The following is a 24859-nucleotide window of genomic DNA, read 5'->3' as shown; positions in this document are numbered from 1 at the left end:
GATGTAAGGAAGGCCGAGCTAAGGTGCCACTGCCTCACAAGTTTGGGGGACAAAGAATAGATATCTCTGGTTGGGCCTCTGCTCTACGGGACTCGCTCTGGGGTTTTCTTGGAATCTGACACGGTCTGCTGTGGGCTGGCTCTCCAAGCCACCCTTTCCCTGCCCTTCTCCCCTGAAAGAGCCCTGTCTAGAGGGCTCGGAAAATCCTGCTACCTTTAGGACCTGGAGGATCCGAGTAGGGGGTCACCCTCCCCGCCCCCCAGCGAAGCCGGCACCGGAACTGCTCTAATGGGAACCAGGCAACCGTCCGTCGCTCCGGGAGGGCTATGGCCCGGGATGGGATTCCTTTCCAGACCTCTGTGGGACCTCGGGGGCGCAGGGGTGGGGAAGTGAGGGTGAAGAGATGAAGGGGGAAGCTAACCACCCGAAACTGCAGACACTCCTTGCATCCAGCTCACACTGTTCCCCAACCTGGACGGTCCTCCCTGGAAGGACCTCGGTAGAATTCGGGGTGCGTGTGTGATTTCCCAATGACAGTGGACTAGGGGCTACTGAGTCTCTCCCTCCCCCAAGGGACCATCCCCAAATTCCAGACCCCTCAGTCAGCCCCAGCCTGCTTCGTCCCAGCCCTGGACGCCAGGGGCGGAGGCTGCAGGAGGTGCAGCCCCGGCACCTGGAGCTGTCCCGAGCGCAGAGGGGTGCACTCCGAGCTCGGACCCGGCCGGACCGAGAAGCTGGGAGCTCGGGGTGGAGCTGGCTCGCTGCCGAGCGGTGGGAGGGGACAGGTTGGGGGTGGTCTCTGAGGAGGAGCCAGGCCGGACCGCATTGTTCCGCCTTGGCCGCCTGTAGCGCCAGCGCGGGCCGGGGAGGGCACGTGGGGTGCTGGGCTTCCGGGGCTCCCCTGGCCGCCCTGGCCCTGTGGGCGCGAGGAGAGGCAGGGGCCCCTGCAGGCCCCGGGACGCCACGGTTCGTGGCGCCCGGTGGGGCGTGGGCTCCCGAGGCAGCCCAGAAAGAGGGGTGGTCAGCACCCGCACCTCTGGGATTCCAAATCGGGGCCGCGCAGTCTCCTCCGCGATCGCGGACCCCGAGGCTGGGGGTAGGAGGGAGCTAGGGTGGCTGATGTGTCGCCTTCCAGGAACCCGGCACTCCGCAATGAGCGCGGGCCAGCACCGCCTCCCAGCGTCGCTGCGCGCACCCCGGGCCACCCCTGTCTAGTGGGGCCGGGGAGATGGGGGGCGGCGGGTCGGCCCTGAAGGTCTGCGCCGACCACCGCGGGGGCATCAACTGGCTGAGCCTGAGCCCCGACGGGCAGCGCCTATTGACCGGCAGCGAGGACGGCACGGCCCGGCTCTGGAGCACTGCGGACGGCCAGTGTTGCGCGCTCCTGCAAGGTACCCCCGCGCGCCTTCTTCGCCTCGCGCGGCCCTACGCCCTACTGGGGAGCCCAGCAATCCCGCCCCACTACTGCTCACCATAATCCAGCCCTGCCCCCGCGGCACCCCAAGGAGAGCCCAACTCCTTTGTGCCCAGGACACAGGCGGGAGGAGTAAGAAATGGGGAGCCCAGGCCAGGATGGACGATGGGGGTCACGTAGGCGGGTGGGCGGGTCATAGTGCCAGCCCGGGAGACAAGGTCAGTTGTCAACCCGCTGCATGAAATCATTACCATGACGGCAATTTTAGCAAGTTTAAAGAATTCGCATCTAAACTCCTAAGCAAGCCTTTGCCGTGGCTCGTTGACCTGGTGACCTGTGGCCGACATTTCCTGTCTGGGTCCTTAGTGAACCGAGGGAACAAGAAGGACTTGTTGGGGTGGTGGTGTTGTGGCCAGCAGGTCCTTTTACTAAGGGGCTGGGGAGGGTCCTTTTACTATTACCCTCCATTCAGACGTGGAACTGAGGTTCTGAGGTCAGTAACTTGTCCGGGGCTACAGCCAGGGAGCAGAGAGTACACTTGAAACTGGAGCTCACTCCACTGGCTCCGTCCAGCACCCTGCCCGGCCTCTGCCGGCTCCTTCTCAGCTGCTGCTTAAGGAAGGAGTGTTGGGATCCCTCTGTTAAGGCTGTTCCGCATATCTGAGGAGCCAAAGAAACCATCAAGTGTCCCAGGGTGGACACAGTCACATGAAGCCATCGGACACGAAGTACCTATTGATTTATATTTGCATTCTCATTCTCATTCTGTGGCAAGAGTGTCCCCTGGGTGCATCCAGCCCTGGCCAACATCTCTTTATCTGGGCACTGGTAAATCCTGGCTGGCCACGGCAATCCCTTCCAGCTGAGATAGAATGCTGATCTCAGCACTATTGCATTCAGCAGAACACAGTGAAGGTCCATGTCTCAGAGCCCAGGAGGGATGCATTTGGGTTACCAATCCCTTGAAAGCTGGGGTGGATAGCAGAGACCCCAGATAACACATGTTCTCCCCAACCTCCCCAAACAGCCGCATGCTCTGACAGGCAGCCACGTAAGAGCTGAGATCTGTGAGAGCATTTTGGTGCAGCTATGTGCTTCCTGACGCCGGGAATGTCTGAGGTGGGATTCAGTAATGCAGAGTCTCAGGGCTGGACTCCATGGATTCCCTGTGAGCAGAGCCCTACAAGTAGCATTTGGAAGAGGCTTTCAGGGGCTCTGATATGCAGACCCTGTGGGAGCCTCTGTGCTAGGTGGGTTTCTCCCCAGTTACACTCTGCCTGATCTAACCTGGTTCTCCGGGGTTGGTAACGGCTTGTCCCAGGGCAGCTCAGCCAAGCAATGGCAACATGTCTGCCATCTGGGTCTCCTCCATACCATTTTAGTGGCTGACACAGCAGCCTGCCCACTTAAGGCAGTGACATCTAGAGGGCCTGGCCTCCCCTGAGGGCCTCCCTACTCCCATGGAAATGGCTTGAAGACGGCTTCCTATTCCTACCAGAATGGAGTCTGTGCTCATAGAGGATGACAGCTTACAACTTTCCAGAGCAGAGAGGTCAAGGAATGCTTTCTTAGCTGGACACTGCTTAGAGACTCAACTTGCAGGAAGCACTGTGGGTGTGTGATGGTCTTTTTGTGTGTTCCCTTCCCAAAGTAAGATCTGGCTAGCTCCCTCCTCCTGGAGAGCTGGTGAAATGTTCTATCCTGGTGAAATGTTGGTAAGATGTCTTCTTCACCTTTGTTTTAGTCCTGTATATCTGGTAGGTGTCTGTGCATTTTTATAGTGTGGTTAATCTTCTCTGTCCTGGGGCAAGCATGGCCCATGTCAACGACATAAGCTTATTTACCAACACAGAGCATCCTATGTCCAAGGACCCGTGTACTGCCAGGAGCATGGTCTCATGCTCACCATCCTCTGTGCAGGGTGCCTGAAACACGGGGAATGTTTAAATTTTAAGAAGTTATTACAAGCCAGGTGTGGGGGCACACTCCTATAATCCCAGCACTTGGGAGGCTGAGGCAGGAGGATCATTGCAAGTTCGAGACCAGCCTGGGCTACAGTGTGAGCCCCAGGCCAGCCTGAACTGCTTAGCGAGACCCTGTCTTAAAAAGACACACCCATGGGGACTGGGGATTTAGCTCAGTGGTTAAGTGCCTGTCTTGCAAGTGTGAGGTCGTGAGTTCAAACCTGGATTACACATACCCAAAGTTATTGCAGTGAAAGACACGCGCCAGGCATCTCATTCCATGCGCTGCCGAGACAGGTGATGTTTCCTCAAATGGCAGCTCCTGTTCTGTTCAGGAGGGTCTAAGACAAAGACTGCAGAGTGGACAGGATGGAGCCAGCAGGGCTATCGCCTCCTTTCCAGGGACACTCGTATTGCATTACAGAGGCACTGTGGCGAGAGGGCCCCTTCGAGGCCATGGTGACCTTGTTGGATGCACAGTGAGCTCGAGCGGCCCTCTGGGGTCCTGGCCTAAGTCTACCTTCAGCTGCCCGTTGTCAGAATCTGTCCGGAAGTGGGAAGGCCAGGAGCAGCACTTGTGGTCTATGCAGTGGGGAGAGTGAGGGACGGGCTGGGTGGACAGCGGGGTCAGGTGGCCAGGACAATGCTTGTGTGTGCTGCAAGGTCCAGGGAAATACCCAAAATATGGGCCACCCCTGAAACTGTGCCCACAGTGTGATCAAAGCACTGGGCAAATGTTTAAATTAAAAAAAAAACTGTTGCAATGAAAGACCCGTTGTCCTCAAAATACTCCTCACTTTAAACACGCTGATCCCACTGTACTTGGTGCTTTCGAAAGCAGTTCTGAAAGTCTTTTTACTGATGTCTTTAGTGTGCTCTTGTGGCTGCCTTGATGTCCTCAATGGATTCTAGACATTCACTTTCTGGGGCTGGGGATATAGCTCAGCAGTGTGGCCCCTGCCTGGCATCCATGATGTCATGAGTTAGATCCCTGGATCCCTGGTACCAAAAAACAAAAAACATTCACCTTCTGTGGTCATTGTGACTTTGGTAAAGAGCAGAAGTGGCACGGTGGCAGATCCAGTGAATAAGGTGGGTAGGGACTTAGCATCATGGTGTTTTGTTTGTTTGAGACAGCATCTCACCATGCAGTGCAGGCTGGCCTGAACTCGATAGGAAGCCCAAGCTGGCTTGGAACTTGAGGTGATCCACCTGCCTCAGCCTCAGGAGTGGTGGGATTCCACCTCCATGCCTGGCCCTGGTATTGTGTTTTTGTAAGCCTGCCTGTACACTGGATAGGACTCAGCAAAGCAACCACTCTCTATTATGTTATCCCACTTCTAAAACTGCTTCAGAAAGTGACCAGAATGAGGGGTGAGTGTGTGCTGAGTGAGGAGGGCTAATGGCAACGTGTCCTGTACTCTAATATATTCTTTCGCCATGCATTTTGACCCTACCCTGCAATTGTGGGGCAGCCAGCTGCCTGCTGCTTAACCCCGGAACCCAGAGGCCAAGCTGTCCCAGATATGCCCCCCATTGGAGGTCAGCGTGGCCTGGGCCCCCAGGCTGCTTTTGCTGGACAGGGCGGACCCATGGTGACCCCGACCCTGCAGGCACTGGGACACAGGGAAGGGAAGAGCTGAGGCCTTGGCAGACAACCCTGGAGCTCGAGTCTGTCCTTTTGAACATAACCGCATTTTATCTGCATTCTTCATCCCTTTGAAAATATTTATTTTCAGTTTTACATTTTTTGCTGATCCTGCACAACCCTCACTGCTGAAGGCCGAGGCACTGTGGTCCCCTGAGGTGTGACAGACTGTGAGCTCTGGGGCTGTGGCTTCTCCCTCCCTCAGGTCACTTGGGGGGTCGGGGTCACACTGTGCAGTGGCGCCAGAGGGGTTGCGCTTGGCTGCAGCATTCCAGTCCTCTCTACTGCGAGCTCCACCCTGGTCCCCAGTGAGAGCACTTTCTGAGGTGACCCGAGTGCTTCAGAACAGAGGGGCAGGTGGCAGAGGGTAGAAGATGGGGGTGGGGTGGGGGTGCATCGGACCAGCCTGGCTCGGGTTCAGAGATGAGGTTTTATGTTTGAAAAACTTAGGGGCCAGGAGGTAGCTCAGTGGTACAGCGCCCAGCCCTGCAAAACTAAATGGAAGCCCATGGCTTCTGTTTGCATTGCTTCTTTTCTTCCAGGCTCTCTACCCATGTGTCTTCATGGGTAGGGATTTGTGACCTGTGTCTGTATTGGCTTTCCTGCTCATGGTGCGAGGAGCCCCAGTGGGCACTTTGGTTCTAGAGAGTAGGGGGGCATCTGCTGCTCGCTGTCTGCTTTTCGGCTCTGGCTGTTTCTCTCGGTTTAATTTACCAGTGACTCCTGCACCATACCTTTCTGCCATAAGCAGGGACAAAGCAGCTGTCACAGCTGGGTCACCCTCTCCTGGCCTCACCTGGTTGTGTCCTTATGTGTCAGAGGAGGTGACGGCTCTGCAGGCTGCTTGAGCACAGCCCCTGGCTGGCTTTAGCACCCTTTGACTCCCCCTTATCCCAGGTGTCCCCAGCCCTCTGGGGACTCCGAGGTGGCTCTTCCTTGGGCTCCCTGCTTCTCCAGTTTCCTCTCAACGCTCTGGGAGCAGGGAGAATGGAGCAGATCTGGTCTCAAAGCAAGAATGTGGAGAGCCTTAGAGTATTTTATAAATTCCTGGGGATTGGCAAAAATCCTGGCTGTTTTCCCAAACACATTTGGCCCTTAACTTTTACCATCAACGTGTACTTTAAGAGGAACATAATCCTACATTGTTTGCGTAACAGCCTGACAGACAAAAACTTCTCTTTCTTTCTTTTTTTAAAATCGGGGTTTTGAGAACCCAGGGGATCGGGTTCATCCAAAAGTTAAATAAGGTGAAGCCCAGAACAAAAATAAAAGACATATCAGTTTCACAGAACCTGGGAGAGTCTGAAACCCTCATCTTTCTGACATCTAAGTGAGATGATGATGATGATTTTGGGGGTACAGAGTTACTGAACCTGGTGTCTTTGTACTGAGCTACGTCTCCAGCCCTTTTTTGGTAATTTTTTTTGGTTTGAGACAGAGTTCTGCTCAGTTACCAAGTCTGGGCTGGAAATTTCGATCTTCCTATCGTAACCTGTCAAGAGTGCTGGGATTACAGACATTACTATGACTCCTGGCTGAGATTTGAAATCAAATTAAACACACACACACACACACACACACACACACAAGATGATGTGGCCTACCTGTTCTGTGGGTGTTTGAATCTACCAGTTCTGTCTTCTGTAAAAATAGCTACAAGGTTCCTTTGAATCTGTTGGTTCTGGTCTCTGAATTCCTCAAAGATGTACTCTGTGTCAAAAAGATTCCTTGGCCTGGAAGGGACTGGAGCCCCTGGGAGCTTCTAGGGCTGCTTGATCACCTCCTAGGCCTTAACACTGACCCTGCTGCCCTAGCAATTGGCAAAGGATATAGCTGCCGACCTGGAAGGTGGATGGCAGAGGGCAGTGCACACAGCCCTAGCCCCAACCCTGACCCTGCGCGGCCCTCCACTCTTGGATCCTGACCCCATTCCGCAGAATGCAAAATGCATGGCCAGAGAGGCTTCTCAACATCTCCTGTGTGTGACCTCCAACCCCTACTCAGTGTTCTTAGTGTCCCCTGAGGGTGCCGGGCCTCGTGCCCAAAGGCCCCTCCTGCTGGCTGTTTCTGGCTGGACTGGGTCCTCAGAAGGCAAGAGGTGTCTTCATGGTCACCTTCTGTGGCCTGTCTTTATCATTGGAATATGTGGTGTCTTAAAGCAACTATGGCTACTCTTGCCCAGTTGCTGAAGGCTGAAGTCCCAAATTAGTGTCCCTGCGCCAGACTGAGGCATTGGCAGGGCTACACTCCAGAAACCTGGAGGCAGCCATTTGTTTGGTGGCTGCCAGCACCTGTTGGCTTGTGGTCACCCTTTGTGGGTGTCTCCTTGCAGTTGTGTTTAGAGCCCACCTGGGCAATTCCCCCTCAATACCCTCAACTCAGACATACCCGCCATGCCCCTCTTCTGAGTCAGGTGACACTGACAACCCTGTAACTTGCAGCACCTGACAGGTACTGTTCCCCCCACCACTGTGCTTCTGCCTGAGAGAAAAGTTGCTAACGTGCAGCATCCACCAGGTGGTTGCCACTGTAACTGCACCTGCAGGATGACTGTGCCATGGGGATTGTCCCCGTTTCAAGCAAGGGACAAGCAATGTAGGAGAATGACATGGCAGAATAAACCTGGAGTCAGCAGTAGCATTACCAAGCTCCTGCCCAGCCACCCCCTTCCTCCTGCCTCCAGTTTGTTGGTTTGCTGAGCACAAACAGCTCAGTTTAAAGAAAACTAAAAGGAGCAGCCAGGGATAGTGGTACACACCTGTAATCCCAGCACTCGAGAGGCTGAGGCAGGAAGATCACTGAAATCAGGCTCAGATGCATAGTGAGTTCAAGGCCAGAATGGACTATTTAGTGAGACCTCGTCTCAAAAAACCAAACAAGCCATTCGTGGACTGTGAGAAAGGAGAACAAGAAACCAACAAGAAGCCAAGCCTTCCTTCAAGTCAGTGCCATGCATGGGCTGCTGGGGGAAGAACCAGATACCAACCTTTTCCCGTGAGTCAGCACCATTCATGGATTGCTGGGGAGGAGAACAAGAAGCCAAGCCCTCCCTGAGAGTCAGCACCATGCACGGGCTACTGTGAGGAGAATCAGATAGCAGCCCCGTTTGGTGGATGGGCTGGGAGACAAGAAGAGCCAAGATCCCCCACCGCATTGCTCTGCTGACTGATCCGGAGAAACACAGCCTGAGATGATAGGCATTGGGGTAAAATACAACTTAATGCTTGCAGTGTTCAATGTTCAAAACCAGTAGTCTGATCATCTATTCAGAAGATGACGATACACAGTGTAGCATCTGTGGGAGATCTTCTGACAGTGGTAGCCATTGTTAATTCCTTATTATCTTGTTTTGAAGTCCTATGTCATTTTCATTGTTTTGCTGAGTTATGTTTTATTGTTTTTTCTTGTTTGATTTAATTATATCCGATAGCATGGGCAGCTGTTTCAAAGATAGCAAGGTGTATTATGGTAGCCATTTTGGATTTACTCATCTTTATTTTGAAGTCCTTTATTGCATTCATTGTTTTGTTTATTGGTTCTATTCTGTTCTGTTTTGTTTGATTTTCTTTTTCTTATGTCTGAAGTTATGGGCAGCTATTTTGAAGACAACAGAAGGCATTGTGGTAGCCACTGTTGATTTCCTGTTACCTTGTTTTGAGGTCCTATATCACTTTCACTGTTTGGTTTTGGTTGGCTTTTGCTTGGTTTTATTCTCTTTAAAATAAAAATTACAAAACAAAACCCTATACAAACAAGAAACAGAAGAAGATGGAAGAAGGAGAGGCGACAGAAGAGTGGGAACTGGGGAGGGGATGGGTTTGGGAGGACAGGTGAGTGACATCCCCGTTCCTGGAGCACCCTGGGTGCAAACAACGCTGTCAACTACAGAGGGCCGCCTGTCCTGCGCTCCTGGTCCATCTTTCCTCTCCTTCCAAATCTTCCCAGAGGAAAGCAGGCACCGGCATGTGTCCCTCTCCCATTCTCTCACATGTCCCCTTGCCTGCAGGACACGAGAGCTATGTGACTTTCTGCCAACTGGAGGACGAAGCCGCCTTCACCTGCAGTGCTGACTGCACCATCCGGAGGTGGGATGTGCGGACAGGCCGGTGCGTGCAGGTGTACCGGGGACACACATCCATTGTCAACAGGTCAGCCTGGCATGGCGGGGCGGATGAGCCCTTAGCAGGGGGACAGAAATGTGTGTTCTCTGGGGAACTCATTATGTGGAAAGTAGCACACATTGACCTGAGACCCTGGACAGAAGTGTTCCCAGGTCCAAGTGCTAAGTGTCCTGGAGCTGCATGGGGATTTGGGAGCAGGAAGGGAGAACTGGGCTGTTCAGAGCCCCTGTTCCCAGCCTGGCACCATGCTTGCCCTTGCTGGGTACTGGGAGGTCTTCTGTGCCTACTAACAGGGACAGATTCCAGAGGGGATGCACATTGGTACCTAAGAGCAGACTGAGGGGTCAGAGGAGGAGGCCGTGTTGATCATGCTGTTGAGGGTGTTTTTAAGCCTCTCCACACAACTGCTGGATGCCCCTGCTCCCTCCTTCTGTGGGTTTAGATGTTTCCTTCCCATCCTTGTTGGGATGGAGCTGAGTCTTAGAAATGCCTTTGCTGACTGGATCAGTTTGACTCTGCATGGCCCTTGCGGGTCTCTCTAGGCTTCTGAGGGGATGCTCAGACAGTGAGCTTTGGCCTGGTGGCCTTCAAAGCCATGTTGGTAGAAAGGTTCTGCCCAAGGGTATCGCAGGGCTGGGATGAGAGGACACAGAGAAGAGGATGTACTGCCCGCTGCATGGGCTCTGAGCATACTGGTGGGTGACAGGACAGACCAGGTGTGATGGTGCATGCCTGTAATCCTAGCACTCAGGAGGCTGAGGCAGGAGGATGGCTGGGAGTTCAAGGGCAGCCTGGACTACTGTCACCTGCCTCTCAGAAGTAGAAACAGGTGATTCAAGGTGGAAATTACACTTTGCCAGATTTAGTGTCCAAGGTGTGTGCACACACACACACAATTTATACATGTGTGTGCGTATAGGTGCACACAAACAAAAGAGAAACATATGCACATGTGCCCAGCATGTTGGCCATGCACACACACGCAATACACACACACAACTCACAATCACAACGTGGTGCACTCACACATATACACTTACACGAATGCACATTCTCATGATGAAATAACTGAGTCCCAAGTGCTGGGCCCTAGAACTCACTCCTCCCATTGTTTCTGAGACGATCAGGTGAGTGAGATTTGGGGACACTGTTTCTTCAGTGGCCTGGCACCAGTCTTGCCATGTCACACCTTGGGAGGATTTCACCAACCAACCCGCCACTCCCCAGAGCTTTCCCCGAACATCACTGGCTGTGTCTCAGTATGTCTCAGGCCGGGGTGTGGCCCCAGGTAGCCAGCTTGCTCAGCGTGTGCGAGGCCCTGGGCTCCTTCCTCAGAACTGCTCTGCCTGTGCTGCATGCCCCAAGGGAGGAGCTAGCCAGAGGAGTCGGCTTTTCACACAGTTCCTGTCATTTTGTCACTCGTAGGAAAGGATGCCAGCCCCAAAGCCTCCTGGAAGGAGCAGAGGCCTTGGAGGCCTGGTGCAGGAGGGTCCCAGCCTGGGCTGCCCTTGGTCTGCACCGGTAGGGTGTACTCTGTTGCAGCTGCAGCCCTGATGGGCCCTGAGTTGCTTCCTTCCTGGGATGAGGGAGCGTAAGCAGCCTTTGAAGGTCTGTGCTGAAGTCGAACACGCTGGCTCTTTCCTTGGGGAGAAGTTCACAGAGTTCAGTAAAATGAGAGGTCATGAATATTTCCTGCCCAGAAGATCTGGGCCTGAGGTCAAGCAGCTCCACAAATCAAGGGACCCTACTGGCTTCCTATCCAATAGTTCCCTGGCCGTGGCCGGTCCCAGCCTGTGTTCCCCCTGGGGCAGTGACCTGGAGCAGCCACGTCACCATCCATGTGGGGATCACCATGTGAGTTGATAGCAGAGTCCACTCACCCAGCTTTGCCTCCCAGCCACTGGGGACACGCTGGAGCCAGGGAGGCTGGAAGGGCTCTGGAATTCCTCTCCGAGTCCCGGAAATGCCTCTGCCAGCCAGTGGGTCCACGCCATTCCCTTGGTGGCTAGCTGGTCCCACTTGGCCCTGGAATTTCCCGATTTTCATTGGAAAGCCCTGTGTTCCCAGCAACCTGGGCAGACCAGAAGGGGTGGTCGTCCCACCTGTCCCTTCCATCCTACTTTCCCCTCGTTTCACTTTTCTCATTGCTGACACAAAATACCTGACACCCAAAGTCAGAGGAGAAAAGATTTATTTTGACTCACAGTTTGTAGAGGTTTTAATTCACGGTTGGCTGGATCCAAGACAGGGTGACGTGGCAGAGGGGTGTCACAGAAATAGTCCACGGCAAGCAGGCAAAAGCACATCAGCCCCTTTCTGTTCCTCTTGGCTCCAGGGGTTGAGTGCCTGGATTGCTGAGCACTCTGAACCCAGACTCTGGGAACAGATTCTCTAGCTCACCGCCATTGTCGAACATGGTACTCTAGGGCTCTTTTCTCAAAGCAAAGTCTTTCACCTTTGCAGCTCTGAGGCTGTAAGGCTGGAGCCTACTGGTTCTTGTGATGCCCTCAGCCCATGTTTTCTGTTGTCTCCTTCCAAAATACTTGACTATTTCTTGCTCGTCTTTTTGGCAACCAGTTTCTCCTCTGTTCCATCTTTGCAGGTCACAACTCTATTGGCGCTTCCCTTCTGGCTAAACTCACATTTTGAATTATTTTGCTGGGCTTTTTGCTCTTGATTCTCAAGAGCACCCAACAGTTGCCAGGCCACCACATTAACATTAAATTGCGTTGAAATTTCTTCTGCAATGCCAGGTGTAGTGGCTCACGTCTATAGTCTCAGCACTTGGGAGGCTGAGGCAGGAGGATTGATGTGATTTTGAGGCCTTCCTGGGCTATAAGATAAGTTCAAAGCCAGCCTGAACTTCAGAGTAAAACTCTGTCTCAAAAAGACAAGACAGAGAGAAATTTCTTCTGCAAGACTCATTAAATCTGCCACCCTTAATCTCAGTCTTAGGCAAAATCTCTGGACATGAGCAAAATGCAGACAAAGTTTCTGCCAAGTTATAATACACATTGTCTGGAGCCCAGCAGCCAGTGCAGACCTTCCCGGCAGAATCTTCCCAAGCCTGATTTCTATCAGCCTGATGGTCTCCTGAGCTCTGACCAGAATCTCCCACCAAATACAGGTTCAGCTGTTCCAAGGTTTCCTTTTCAGCCAGCTTGTCCAAACCTTTCCAAACTCTACCCACAAGCCAGATCCAGAGGCTGCTCCTGAACCACAGGGTTAGGCGCAGTAGATCCCACTTCTGGTACTAGATTTTTGCCTTAGTTCTTTTTCTTGTTGCTGAGACAAAATACCTGACACCCAAAATTAAAGGAGGAAAAATTTATTTGGCTCACAATTTGTAGAGGTTTCAGTCCGTCATTGGTTGGCCCCAAGATGGAGCAGCATAGCAGAGGGACATCACAGAGGAGAAATAGCCCATGGCAAGCAGGCACGACAGAGCACATTTTAGCCTGCTTTCTGTCTGTTATATTGCATGCAGGCTGCCCTGCTCTAGGATGAGTATAGCACTCACACCATAATCCTAGCCAGTGTGATGCCCAACTGATCAGTGGGCTGATTTAATAATCCTGCACTCTTGATCCCAGCACCATACACTCTAGATCCAGCCACCTGTGAAAAGCTGCACCTAGAACTGCATGAGGCTTTGGGGGGCATCTAGACACAAGCTATAACACCCCTTTTCTTCATAGCAGCACAGCTGTGTGCAGCAGCTGCCGTGAGCAGAGCAAGAACACAAGGTCTGAGCCTTGGTACCTGCTGGGTCTCAGCCTTGGTCCCTGAAGGATCTGAGCCTTGCTCGATTGGGTCTCAGTCTTGGTCCCTATGGGTCTGAGGCTCGGTCTCTGCCTCAGTAAGGGCTAGACCCGCACACAGCTCAGCACAGAGAAGGGGTTCCATCAGGGAGGGGTCCCTGATGGCATCAGGAAGCTTTGCGGAGGTGGACACTTTGATCTTGACCCTGGAGGATGAGTGTGGTGGTAGCCAGGGAGCAGGAGGCTGTCCTGCTGTGGCACTTGTGGAAGTTGAATGGGTTCCAGCAATGCTCCATGCTCTGACCCTTGAACTTTCACCTCTTGCTCTAGGATCCTGGTGGCCAACAACCAGCTCTTCAGCAGTTCCTATGACCGGACTGCCCGGGTCTGGATTGTGGACAAAGAGCAGGTGTCCCGGGAGTTTCGGGGCCACCGCAACTGTGTCCTGACCTTGGCCTACTCTGCCCCCTGGGACCCTACCTGTGCAGAGGAGGCTGAGGCTGGGGGCTTCCTGGTGACCGGCAGCACAGATGGCACTGCCAAGGTGTGGCAGGTGGCCAGTGGCTGCTGCCACCAGACGCTGCGAGGCCACACGGGCGCCGTGCTGTGCCTGGTACTGGATGGTCCTGGCCACACAGTCTTCACGGGCAGCACCGATGCCACCATCCGTGCCTGGGACATCCTGAGTGGGGAGCAGCTACGAGTATTCCGAGAGCACCAGGGCTCTGTCATCTGTCTGGAGGTGAGAGCTCGGGCTGGCTGGGGGCCTAGGCACACCTTGGAGTCTCCCTGCCTCTGTGTGCCAGCTAGCATTGGCTGGGGACTGAGATCCAGCGGCAGGGCTCAGAGGGCACTGCCTTGTCTCTCACTTCAGAGGCCAGAAGTCAGAGTGAAACCTGTCTGTCAAGGGCCAGCTGCTCCCAAGGGCTCTCCTTGGCTTGTGGATACCAACTGTTTGTGTCCTAACTTTCTCTTTCTGTTTCTATCTGTCTCTGTCTCTGTCTCTGTCTCTGTCTCTGTCTCTCTCTCTCTCTCTCTCTCTCATTTAAGACAGGGTTTTGATTTGCATTCAGGCTGGCCTTGGGCTCACTTTGTAGCCCAGTCTGGTCTCAAATTTGCAGTGATCCTCCTGCCTCAGCCTCCTGAGTGCTGAGATTACCCACATGCACCACCAGGCGGCCCAGCATCCTAATCTCTTTTTATCATGACACCAGTCAAATCAGATCAGGACCACTCTAATGACTTCAAAATTTTGTTGGTACATTTTAGATATATATAATGTTAACACTCATAGAGAATTTGTACCTGCACATGACAGACACATCTTGCTTCTTTTTTTCCCAATCCCCTCCTCCCTTCAATCTCCCTTCCCCTCTTCATTTGCAAAAGCTTTGTTTTCACTTTCTCCTTCTATTCTTTTTTCTCATTTTTCCTTTTCCTCCTCCCTTCCTTATTCCTTTTCTCATCTGAGCATTTCCTGATATCTCTTAACATTTTGGTGATTATTTATGCTTTTGTTTTCTCATACTAGCAAAACAACATAGTATTTACACGTGTGTTTTCTGAGTTTCCATTGCATTAAGGTCTTTAATCTTTATAATTTCTTCTCTCATATGTGCTTTGGGCTTGACTTGCTCTTCTTTTTCTAGAAATTCAAGGTTCAGCATTAGTTTGTTTATTTGAGCTTGCTTTGTTTTCTGACATGGAAATTCACTGCTATACATTTCCCTCTAGGGCTGCTCTAAATGCATCCCATAACTTTCAGTGTGTTGTACTGGCATTATTGTTTAATTATAGAAGCCTTCTAATCGCTTCTTTAATTTCATCTGTGTCTCACTGGTTTTTCAGAAGGGTGTTGCTCAATCTCATCGCACTGTGGTCTGATAGTAGGCGTGGAATAATTTCATTTCCTTTGCCTTTACTTCAGCACCTTCTGTGAGCCAATTCGTGGTCTGTTTTGGAGAACGTCTCATGTGCAGCTGAGAAGAATGTGTACTCTGATGTCATGGATATCTATGAAGTTCATTTGTTCAAAACTTTGGTTCAGTTTTGATATTTCTCTGATAATTATATTAGTTCTTATTTGATCTTTCATGTCTGTTAGTATTTGTTTTACATGGTTGGCTGGTATTTGGTCCATGTATATTTATTATTGTTACCTCTTTGTTTTGAATTCCTCCTGTTACGAGGCTGTAGTGACCTTTTTTGTCTCCCTTAATCAGTCTTGGCTTGAAACTCACTTCATCTGCAAATAGAATAGCTACCCCTGCTTTTTTGGGGGGTTCCTGTCACGTGGTGTGTTGATTTCCATGCTTTGACTTTCAGTCTGGGATTTCTTTTTGAATTAAATGTGTTTCCTGTATGCGGCATATTGTTGGATCTGCTCCTTTTTTTTTTTTGTCTTTTTCCTTTTTATCGGTACCAGGGATCAAACTCACGACTGCCTGCTTGCAAGGCAGGCGCTTATGCCGCTGAGCTAAATCCCCAGCCCCTAGATCTGCTTCTTTACCCATCCTGCTAAGCTGTGTCTTTTCTTCTTTTTTTTTTTTTTTTTTTTTTTTTTTTGGTACCAGGGATCGAACTCATCACTGCGTGATTGCAAGGCAGGCGCTTATGCTGCTGAGGTAAATCCTCGGCTACGCTATGTCTTTTGATGAGTGAACTGAGACCATTCACACTGATGGTTCTAGCTGATATGAACTGACTAATCCTTGTTATGCTATTTTCCTGTTGTTGGTTCCTTTTTTCCCTCTGTTTGATTGCTTGCTGTCATGGTTTATGTCTGTGCACCCCCCCCCCCCAGGAGTTTGCATTGTGCATTTGTGATTGGCTCATTGTCTAGTGCTTGGATTGATGGTGTCAGTGCTCCACCCACATAAGGGTGGAGCCAGGATGTGATGTAATGGCAGGAAGAAGGTGTGTCTTGCTCTTTGCCAGCTGCCATGAACAGCGGCCCAGCCATGCCCACCTCCCTTGGAGCCAACTGAGTGTGGACTGAGACCTCCAAAAACTGTAAGAAATAAACCCTTCCTTTCCCAACTTTGGCTTCAGGTATTTTGTCTCAGCAACCAGTAAAAAGTAACTAAGACACTTGCCTTGTCTGGTGGATTCCTTCTGTTGGGGTTCATGGAGCTTTAGTCCTTCTTGTCTCTTTCTAGAAAGTCCTTCAGAACGTTTTGGAGTGCTGGTTTTGCTTGTCATGAATTTCTTCCGGTGTTTTTTGTCATGGAAGTATCTTATTTCTTCATCAGTTTTGGTACTAGGAATCAAATTCAGGGCCTCGAACTTGCCAGGCAGGCACTGTACCGCTGAGCCACATCCCTGGCCTCTTCAACAGTTTTGAAAGATGGTTTTGGGGCTGGGGATTTAGCTCAGCGGTATAAGCTCCTGCCTTGCAAGCAAGTGAGTTCAGTCCCTGGTACCGACAAAAATGAAAAAGACCAAAAAAAAAAAAAAAAAAAAAAAAAAAGTTTCATAAAGAAGGATAAACTGGACACTTTTATAGGCCCTGGTTATTTGGCATTGGGCTACAGATCTGATTGTGGCTCTTAAGGTATCCCAGTCTTAGCATATCAGGAAGAAGAACTGATTAAAACATTCCTAAGGTGGTACAATCTGCCATAACAATAGCATCAAACACAACCTAGAAAAATAACAAATTGTGCTAACTATTGATTTGTTATCTTTAACTGTATGAATTACATTTGTGCTTACATCACAAAACCTAAAAGACACCAGAAAATGGTATACTGCAAACATTTCTGCAATATGGAAATTTTACCCTCAGGACTGAAAATTTAAAAGGGACTAAGGGAAAAAATAGAGAAATAGAAGAGGAAGAGAGTAGAACCAAAGTTAGAGGACAAAGAAAGATTATCAGAAGTTTGGGAAACTTATAAAGAAGACAGAAGGGAAAGGAGAAGGAATAAATATAATAAGAACGGAGCAGAATAACAACAATAAAAAAAACTAGAAGGGGCTGGGGGTTTATTTAGCTCAGTGGTGTAAGTGCTTGCCTGGCAAATGCAAGGTTGTGAGTTCAATCCCCGGCACTAAAAGAGAAAAAAACAACCCTAGAAACAATGTTCACATTTATATAAAAACAAGAACAAATAGTCAAGACAAACGAAAACAAAAAAAATGAAAATAAGAAAAAAAAAAAAAAAAGTGTCTCTGCTGTCACTGGTAAAGAAATTGGGCAGACAGAGCCCAGACCTGTGCTGATTAATCCCAGCAGGCCAGCTGAGGATTTCCAGCAGGAAAGTGGACAGTCTCAGCAAGCTTATATCTTTTTTTTTTTTTTTTTTTTTGTCTTTTTCATTTTTACTGGTACCAGGGATTGAACTCACGACTGCCAGCTTGCAAGGCAGGCACTTATGCTGCTGAGCTAAATCCCCAGCCCTGCAAGCCTGTATCTTAACTCCACTGAAGTTCAGGCTGCTTCCAGGCTGTGAGGCTGGAACCCAGTTTGTTCATCCTGCAACACTCTGTGTGCCTCCTGCCGGCTTGGACTCAGGTCCTTGACTCCTCGCAGGTTTGAACAGGTTTCGACGTCACCCTGACACTGGGAGCCACTAAGTGGAGCTGTGCTGAGGTACAAGCTCAGCTGGCTTCTCTCCAGGACAGCTGCTTCCCAGCACCCTCTCCTGGGGGAGTCTGCACTTGTATAACTCACCAGCCACCGCAGTCTGCTGTGTCCACTGCTCCGTTCCACTGGAGTGGAGGCCTCTGGAGTCACCAGGAGTGACTGCAGTGGGTCTGCAGGTTTGGGCCACCCTTCCCATGCAGTGAGTGGGTCAGGGCTCAGGGAGAAAGTGCTGCTTGCCACCTCTTTCTTCACTGAATTAATTCCCTCTCTTCATTCTCCCTTCAGATCCTTGCTGGGTCCCAGGGACCCACTCCCCACCTTGTTCTCTTCATGTCCCTGTTCTCCAGCTTCTGGACACCCCATCTCAGAGAGGCTGGTTTTTTTTTTTTACTTTTTTTTTTTTTTTTTTTAAAGATTAAGGTAAAAGAGGACATAACAACCCAGATCAGAACAGAACTATTTAAGCAACATAGTGTTTCACCAAAAGACAACCCAACATAACAGTAGCTACCATAGTGTACTTTTCCTTGAAATATTTGAGTATACCTTCATACACTATAGTATCAAACATAAAAAGACAGTGTAAAACCATTCAAGAGAATGAAAGTATTACAGGGTATTCAGAACCAACTAACAGAAAATGAACAATGGTTACTATATTATCTCCTTGTATATAAAAAATTTTGTTTATACTATCATATATAATAAAATCCAGTGAGATACAACATGATAAAACCGATGGAGACAGAAGAACAAAAGCTTGGTGGGACTTCAAAACAAGATGATATTGAATCATCACTAGCTTTTATAGTGTCTTGTTTTCTTCAAAATAGCTGTTCATACCATCACAGACAATAAAATCAAACAACCCAGAATAAAACCATTTAACCAACTAATGAATGAAAACATTATAAGGCTTCAAAGCAATATAATGGGGAATCATGATTACCACATACTTTTATGTATTCTTACCATTTCTTACACTATTTGGTATTTATATATGTGAGTTTGATTTATTTCACGTATGAGTATGGTCTTAAGCTGCGTCCATTTATTTATAAGTATCTCAACGTGATCATTCTTTATAGCTGAGTAGTACTCCATTGTATAAAAATACCACATCTTTTTTATCCATTCCTCAGCTGATGGACACTTAGGTTGTTTCCCAACAAATATTACAAATTGTGTTGCTATAAACATGGGTGCACATATATCACTGTGGTATGATGCTTTCAGTTCTTCTGGGAATATGCCTAGAAGTGGAATAGCTGGGTCAAATGGGGCTTCCAGTCCCAGCTTTCTGAGATATCTCCAGACTGACCTCCACAATGACTGTACTAGTCTATACTTCCACCAACAGTGTAGGGGAGTTCCTTTTTCCCCACAGCCTCTCCAGCATTTGTTGTTGGTGGTTTTCTTGATCTTGGCCATTCTTTCAGGAGTGAGATGAAATCTCAGTGTGGTTTTAATTTGCATTTCTCTAATGACCAGTGATGGTGAACATTTTTTCATGTATTTATTTGCCGTTGTATTTCTTCATCTGAAAATTGTTTATTCATCTCAGATGCCCATTTTTGGATTAGGTCTTTGAATTTTGGGGGTCTGATTTTTTTTTAATTCTTTATATGTTTTAACAGAAGTCCTTTGTCTGAGGGACAGTTCACTAAGATTTTTTTCCCAGTTTGTGGGTTTTCTTTTCACTATGCTGGAGATTTCTTTTGACATGCAGAAACTTTAATAAGACGTGATCCCAGTTATTGTTTCTGGGAAGTATTTCCCATGTGGTTTGATTCCTGTTCATGAATTCTCTACCTACCCCTATGTCTTCAAGGTTTTTACCCAATTTGTCTTCCAATAGATTTAGTGTTTCTGTTTTAATATTCAGATCTTTGATCCATTTAGATTTTAGTTTAGTATATAGTGATAAGCATGGGTCTAGTTTTAGTTTTTGGCATGTGGAGAGCCAGTTTTTCCAACACCATATTAAAGAGATTGTCGTTCTTTCAGTGAACATGTTTGGCCCCTTTATCAAAGATAAGGTGGTTGAGTGTGTTTGTAGTTGTGCTTGTATCTTCTAATCTATTCCATTGATCTTTGGCTCTGTTTTTATTCCAGTACCATGTTGATTTTACTACAGTTTTGTAGTAAAGTTATACTACATTCTTTGTAGTATAACTTCAAGTCAGGGATTGTGATGCCTCCTGCCTTGCCTTCGCTGCTTAGAACTGTCTTTACTACTCTAGGTCTCTTCTGGTTCCAGATGAATTTTAAGAGTGATTTAGAGAGGCTGTTTTTCTGCCATTCATTGCTCTGCCATCTTTCTCTGGAGTTCGACTTCATTTTAAATTAAATTATGTCTTTAATGATCCTGTCTCAAAGTCACAAAATCTGGGCACTGTAATCCTAGCATTCAGGAAACTCATGCAAGAGGATCCCCGTGAGTTTTTAAGGCCAGCCTGAACTCGACAGCAAGACCTTCTCTCAAAACTAACAAAAAACAAGGACCCGTTAGCTGGCAAGAACTCTACTCCAGAACCCTGCTTGAGCTGAGTGAACCTGGTGGGCAGTTGCATGTGTCCCTGTCCTTTTGGGAATGGACCAGTTAGGAAGGCTGCGTGTTCAGAAGCCAGCCAGAGTCCTCCTAGAGCTGGGAGTATAACAGAAGCCAGGGACCCTCTGTGGGCCCTGCTGTGCAGCTCCTGCTTCCAGGAGGTCACGCTGTGTGATATGTGTCCCACACCCCACCCCGACTGCCACCAAAGTGATTGTCCCAGAGCCACCCAACTCCTTGGACCTGGGCCACTTCCAGTGTGGGTTCGTGAGCTGCCTCTAGGGTGTATATAGGGGGCAAGAGGAAACTCAGGCAACCGTGGGTACTGAAGCATAAGCAGCCCAGAACGCAGTTGAAACGGACAGGTTTGAAGAAGGTTTGAAGGATGCTGGTGGCCAGTGTGGGGAGACAGGGCGCTCACTGCCAGCTGTTTCCAGAGAAGGGCTCTGAGAGCCTCATCTGTTTCTATGTCCTGGTCTTGGATGCCTCGGGGTCCCAAGTAAACACACCCCAACCCACTGACTGGATCCCTGCTGGGTAAGAACCTGTCCCTTGCAGCAAAGACCCATCCTTCGTCTCCTGGGCCCTCGCCTCACCTCTGCTGCACTAGCAGCTTTCCAAGGCCAGGGTGAGCCTGTCTCGGGGCCTTGGGCCCTCCTTGTGGATATAGCCCCAAGGGACCCTCTGCGCAGGGTGCAGGGACTCTGTGGTGGCCCCTGGTGGCCCAGCTTTAGTTCTAGCTGAAGAGCACCTCTGTGCCAGCCTGGTCTTCCTGATCCTTTTTTGGTTCTTGTTTTTTCTTTTGGTATCAGGAATCAAACTCGGGACTTTGCGCTTGCCAGGTAGGCATTTGTGCTGCTGAGCTGTAGCGCCCGTCCTGGTCTTCCCGGAGCCTGGTAGACCCTTTTCCCTCCAGCAGGAGTCCTGTATGGAGGCCCTTCTAGAGCTGGGCGTCTCTTTCTGTCCCCTCCAGAGGTGTCGCTACCCTCCATGGGCAGAGGGGGATTCTACGGCCAGGTGTGGGCAGGGTGAAGCCTGGGCGACTGCTGTGTCTCAGGTCTGCAAGCCTGCCCTGTGGCGAAGGAGGAGCCGGGCTTGGCGCTGCTGGACAGACCCGGGGGACCTCCGGCAAGGGTCTTCCCACTGTGACCTGCGCACACTCCCTCCCCAATCCTGCACAGCTCGCGGAGCGGCTGCTGTACTCGGGCAGTGCTGACCGAACCGTCAAGTGCTGGCTGCCGGACACTGGGCACTGTGTGCGCACCTTCCCCGCCCACCGCCGCAGCGTGAGCGCCCTCAAGTTCCACTCAGGGACCTGTAAGTGACTGCCCTGGCCCGGTGCCCCAAAATCCTCTGTCTTCAGGCTTGGGTGTGGTTTTCCTCTCTGAGCCTCAGCTGGAATCTGGAATCCAGGATCCAGAGTCCCAAGGCAGGGCCCTCCCCCTAGCTGTCAGAGGTCACGTGGGGTGTTGGCCCCGCCCATCTCCAAGGAAGAGTGTGATGGGCAGGGCTTGGTGGTGCACACCTGTAAGACCAGCACTGAGGAGGCTGAAGCAGGAGTCTGTCTCAAGTTTGAGCCCAAGTCTTAGTGCACAGTGAGTATCAGACCTGCCTGGACTACATAGAGCCTGTCTAAAAAAAAAAAAATGGGGTGACCTGAATACTCAGAGGTCTTAGGGTGAAAAGCCTGTCCCAAGGACACATCTGACTCTCCAGCAGAGACCACTACTACCCCTTAACCCAGCCGGATTCGAGGTGCAGGGGTTTGGCCTCACTTGGCCCTAGAGTTGGCCTCAGATGAGAGCCAGGTGTTGTGGTTTAAGTGAGCAGTGGATATTTTTCTCTCAGAAGCCCTGGGTTGGCATGCTGAGAGGCTGCACGGAGCCTGGGCATCCCGATCCCTTCCATCACTGCCTCCTCCTTCATCCTTGGTCACCTCTTCTTCCTTTGGTGGAGCTTCGGGTTTCAAGATAGTTGGGGAGGGGGCAGACACTGGGTCCTGTTTTAGGCAGGCAGAAGAGGAAGGACGGAGGGCTGCACCTCCTGGCGGCAAAGTACCCATCTAGATGGTTCCAGGAGCCTCAATGAAAGGCCTCTGCTGGTAGCTCTTAGAGTTCCCCCTGCAGGAGAGGCTAAATTAGGGTGAGACATTACCCAGGAGCTGAGCCAAGCTCATTTTGGACAGGAAGAAGGGCAGACTATCTCACGTTGCTGGCTATGTTCAGTTGGCTCAGCACGTTTATACCCAGGATGTGGCCACCTAGGAAAGCACCCCCATCCTCAGCACAGAGTGCATGATCTGAGGGCTCCGAGTCCCCAACTGTGGCCCCATTTTCACAAGCCGGGCTGCAGCAGTCAGTGCCCCGAGGCCTCAGTATTCCCCGAGAATGCAGGAAGAGTCACCTGGAAACTTCAGGTGAACTCCAGAGTGGAGGAGCTGGGTGGTAAAATGGGTTTCTGTAAGCACAGCTTTGGGATTCAGGTGCGGGACATGGGCAGGTTATTTCTGCCTTCTGCTGTGTCCAAGCCTGGACAGGTGACTGTGCCCCTGCTCCCCAGCGAGGACCTCTAATGGAAAGGGCACACCTGGGCGGCAGCCAGCTGCCCCTCATCTGATGCCCAGGCCACTCTGCTTTCCTGGGCTCCTGTGTGGTTACTGAGTTTGAGGGATACAAGAGAGGAGTTGAAGAGCAGGGCAGTGAAGCCCCTCTCTAGGGTCCTGGGTTCCTCCAGGAGCCCACAAAGGCTGGCCACAGGCTGGGGAAGAGGACAAATAGGTCAGAGGTCAACACTGCAAGACCAGGGAGCTGCCCGGAAACACCAGTTTCATTAACACTGTGCATTGGGACCTGGCTTGGAAACTGGGGGCATCCCTCCAAGGCAGGCGGAGGTTGCCCTGCTCCTCATCTCGTCCCGCACCCAGGGAGGAGGTGGCAGGGTGGCTGAGAGTGTCTATGTGCCACTGTTTGTCCAGTGTTCACAGGCAGCGGGGACGCCTGCGCCCGGGCCTTTGATGCCCAGTCAGGAGCACTGCAGAGGGTGTTCCGAGGCCATGCACTCATCATCAACTGCCTGCAGGTAGGCCTGGCCTGAGCCCACTGCCCTCCCAGCGAGGCCTCTGCAGCATCATCCAGACCAGGCACCTGACACCCTGCCCACCCTGTAGGTGCACGACCACGTGCTGTACACAGCCTCACACGATGGCGCCCTGCGCCTCTGGGACCTGCGTGGGCTCCAGGCTCCGTGCCCCAGGCCCACAGCCAAGCGCAGCCTGTCACGCCTCTTCAACAACAGGGTGGCCTGTGTCACAGCTGCACCCCTGCAGTCCACCTGAGCCAGGGCCTGCGCTGCTGCCTGGGGCCCAAACAACAGGTGCCCCAGCCTGGAGGAGCTGCCCAGCCTCCCCAAGCCTCCGGCTGAGGGCTGCCTGCTGTGTGGTGACAAATCTCGTCCTGGGGGACACAGATTCTCCATATCCCCAGCCCAGCTCCTCAGTCTACCTTGGAGCCCCCTGAAATGATACCCCAAGGTTATGAAGCACCCAGAAAGGCCTTTTTATCTAGAGTAGGAAGGGGGATTTTTTAATTTTACAAAAGCCACAGAATCAGATTGTTGCTGTGGCAAATTGTCACCAGAGTTCTCATGAAGAACTGAAATACACATCCTCAAAGTTAAAAGTGCTCAAGTACATTTTGTTCTGCAAACCAATTCTTGGCTCCATGGGCAGGGGACAGCTTTACCTCCCTGATGAGACTAGGGGCTGCCACCTGTGTCACCCTGGATAGAGAACCCTTTCCTTTCCCCGCCTCATTCCAGGAAGGTTTATACTTGTGATCCCAAGGAGAAGTTACTGGGATTCTAGTAAGTTAGTTCCAATCCACCACTTCCAGTGCGACTCAAGGTGAAAATAGACACTGAAATGTATGTACAATTATAGGGAACCAAGGGGTCCTAAGTCCAGCCCAGATGATGGTTCACCGGAACAAAGGCCATGACCCAGGGCCCAACCCAGGTTTTATTAATTCTGCATGAGGGCAGTGGCTCGGGGAGCAGTGACAGCGAGAGTGGTGGGAAACAGGTGACTGCCAGGACTCCCATGAGCTGGGCCAGGTAGGAGCTCTGAGATCACCTCTGCGATATGCAGAGGGCAGGAAGTGCAGGGAGGAATCTGCATAACAGCTGAGGCGGTAGCTAGTGATTGGGTCAGGGCTTCAGTTCTGATGTGCGACCCTTTTCGCCCTGGGAGGTCCCAGCCAACATCTCTACCCCACCCGGCCTAACCATATATTTGGGGAGTCACGGGGTGGAGATCACACATCAGCTCAGCCAGCCCAACTGACACTGCTTAAAGCCAATTGAAAGGGCAAAGAAATAGCCCAGCCAGCTCTGTGCACATCAATACATGGAGATAGGGCCAAGTTTCTCCAAAATGGAGACAGCTGCTCTTCTTTTTTTTTTTTTTTGTCTTTTTCCTTTTTATCGGTACGGGGGATCGAACTCATGACTGCCTGCTTGCAAGGCAGGCACTTATGCCACTGAGCTAAATCCCCAGACCCCAGCTGCTCTTCTTTAAGGAGTCAAGGAGAGCTGTCTGGGGTGGTTCCTGAGTGGCTGCAAAAGAGGCCAGAAGCAAGCAGGTGGCATCGGAGTCCTCCGCTCTGGAGATTTTCCAGCACAAATCCAGAGTCCTCTCAAGGGCTGTGCAGATGGGGAGCAAGGCCAGCTGACCTTGCAGACAGGTGCTGTGCTAGGCATGGTGGCACACACAGCTGCCAGAGCACAGGCATCAGGCCAGGGGGAGCTGCAGGGGAG

General features: G+C 50.9%; 1 protein-coding gene across 3 annotated transcripts in view; it reads left to right on the top strand.

Moving 5' to 3' along the window:
- The first annotated feature begins 387 nt into the window (after positions 1-387).
- Wdr86 (WD repeat domain 86) overlaps positions 388-24859 on the top strand; it is a 34850-nt gene continuing 10378 nt past the window's right edge. The window contains exons 1-7 of one of the 3 annotated variants that reach the window (XM_023564974.2): positions 388-511; positions 1136-1391; positions 9033-9174; positions 13239-13650; positions 21229-21364; positions 23022-23125; positions 23214-23724. In XM_023564974.2, the coding sequence (XP_023420742.1) occupies positions 1229-1391; positions 9033-9174; positions 13239-13650; positions 21229-21364; positions 23022-23125; positions 23214-23381 (1125 nt within the window). In that variant the 5' untranslated portion in view covers positions 388-511; positions 1136-1228 and the 3' untranslated portion in view covers positions 23382-23724. Of the gene's footprint in view, positions 512-819; positions 1392-9032; positions 9175-13238; positions 13651-21228; positions 21365-23021; positions 23126-23213; positions 23725-24859 lie in introns of those variants that run through there. The other 2 variants (XM_003469768.5, XM_063250764.1) reach the window with 2 other exon arrangements.

The sequence above is a fragment of the Cavia porcellus genome, unplaced genomic scaffold (assembly GCF_034190915.1).
Source record: "Cavia porcellus strain 051 isolate PalLab524CR breed Dunkin Hartley unplaced genomic scaffold, mCavPor4.1 scaffold_6, whole genome shotgun sequence".
Classification (NCBI taxonomy): Eukaryota; Metazoa; Chordata; class Mammalia; order Rodentia; family Caviidae; genus Cavia; species Cavia porcellus.
This window is presented reverse-complemented; position numbering and strand designations above follow the sequence as displayed.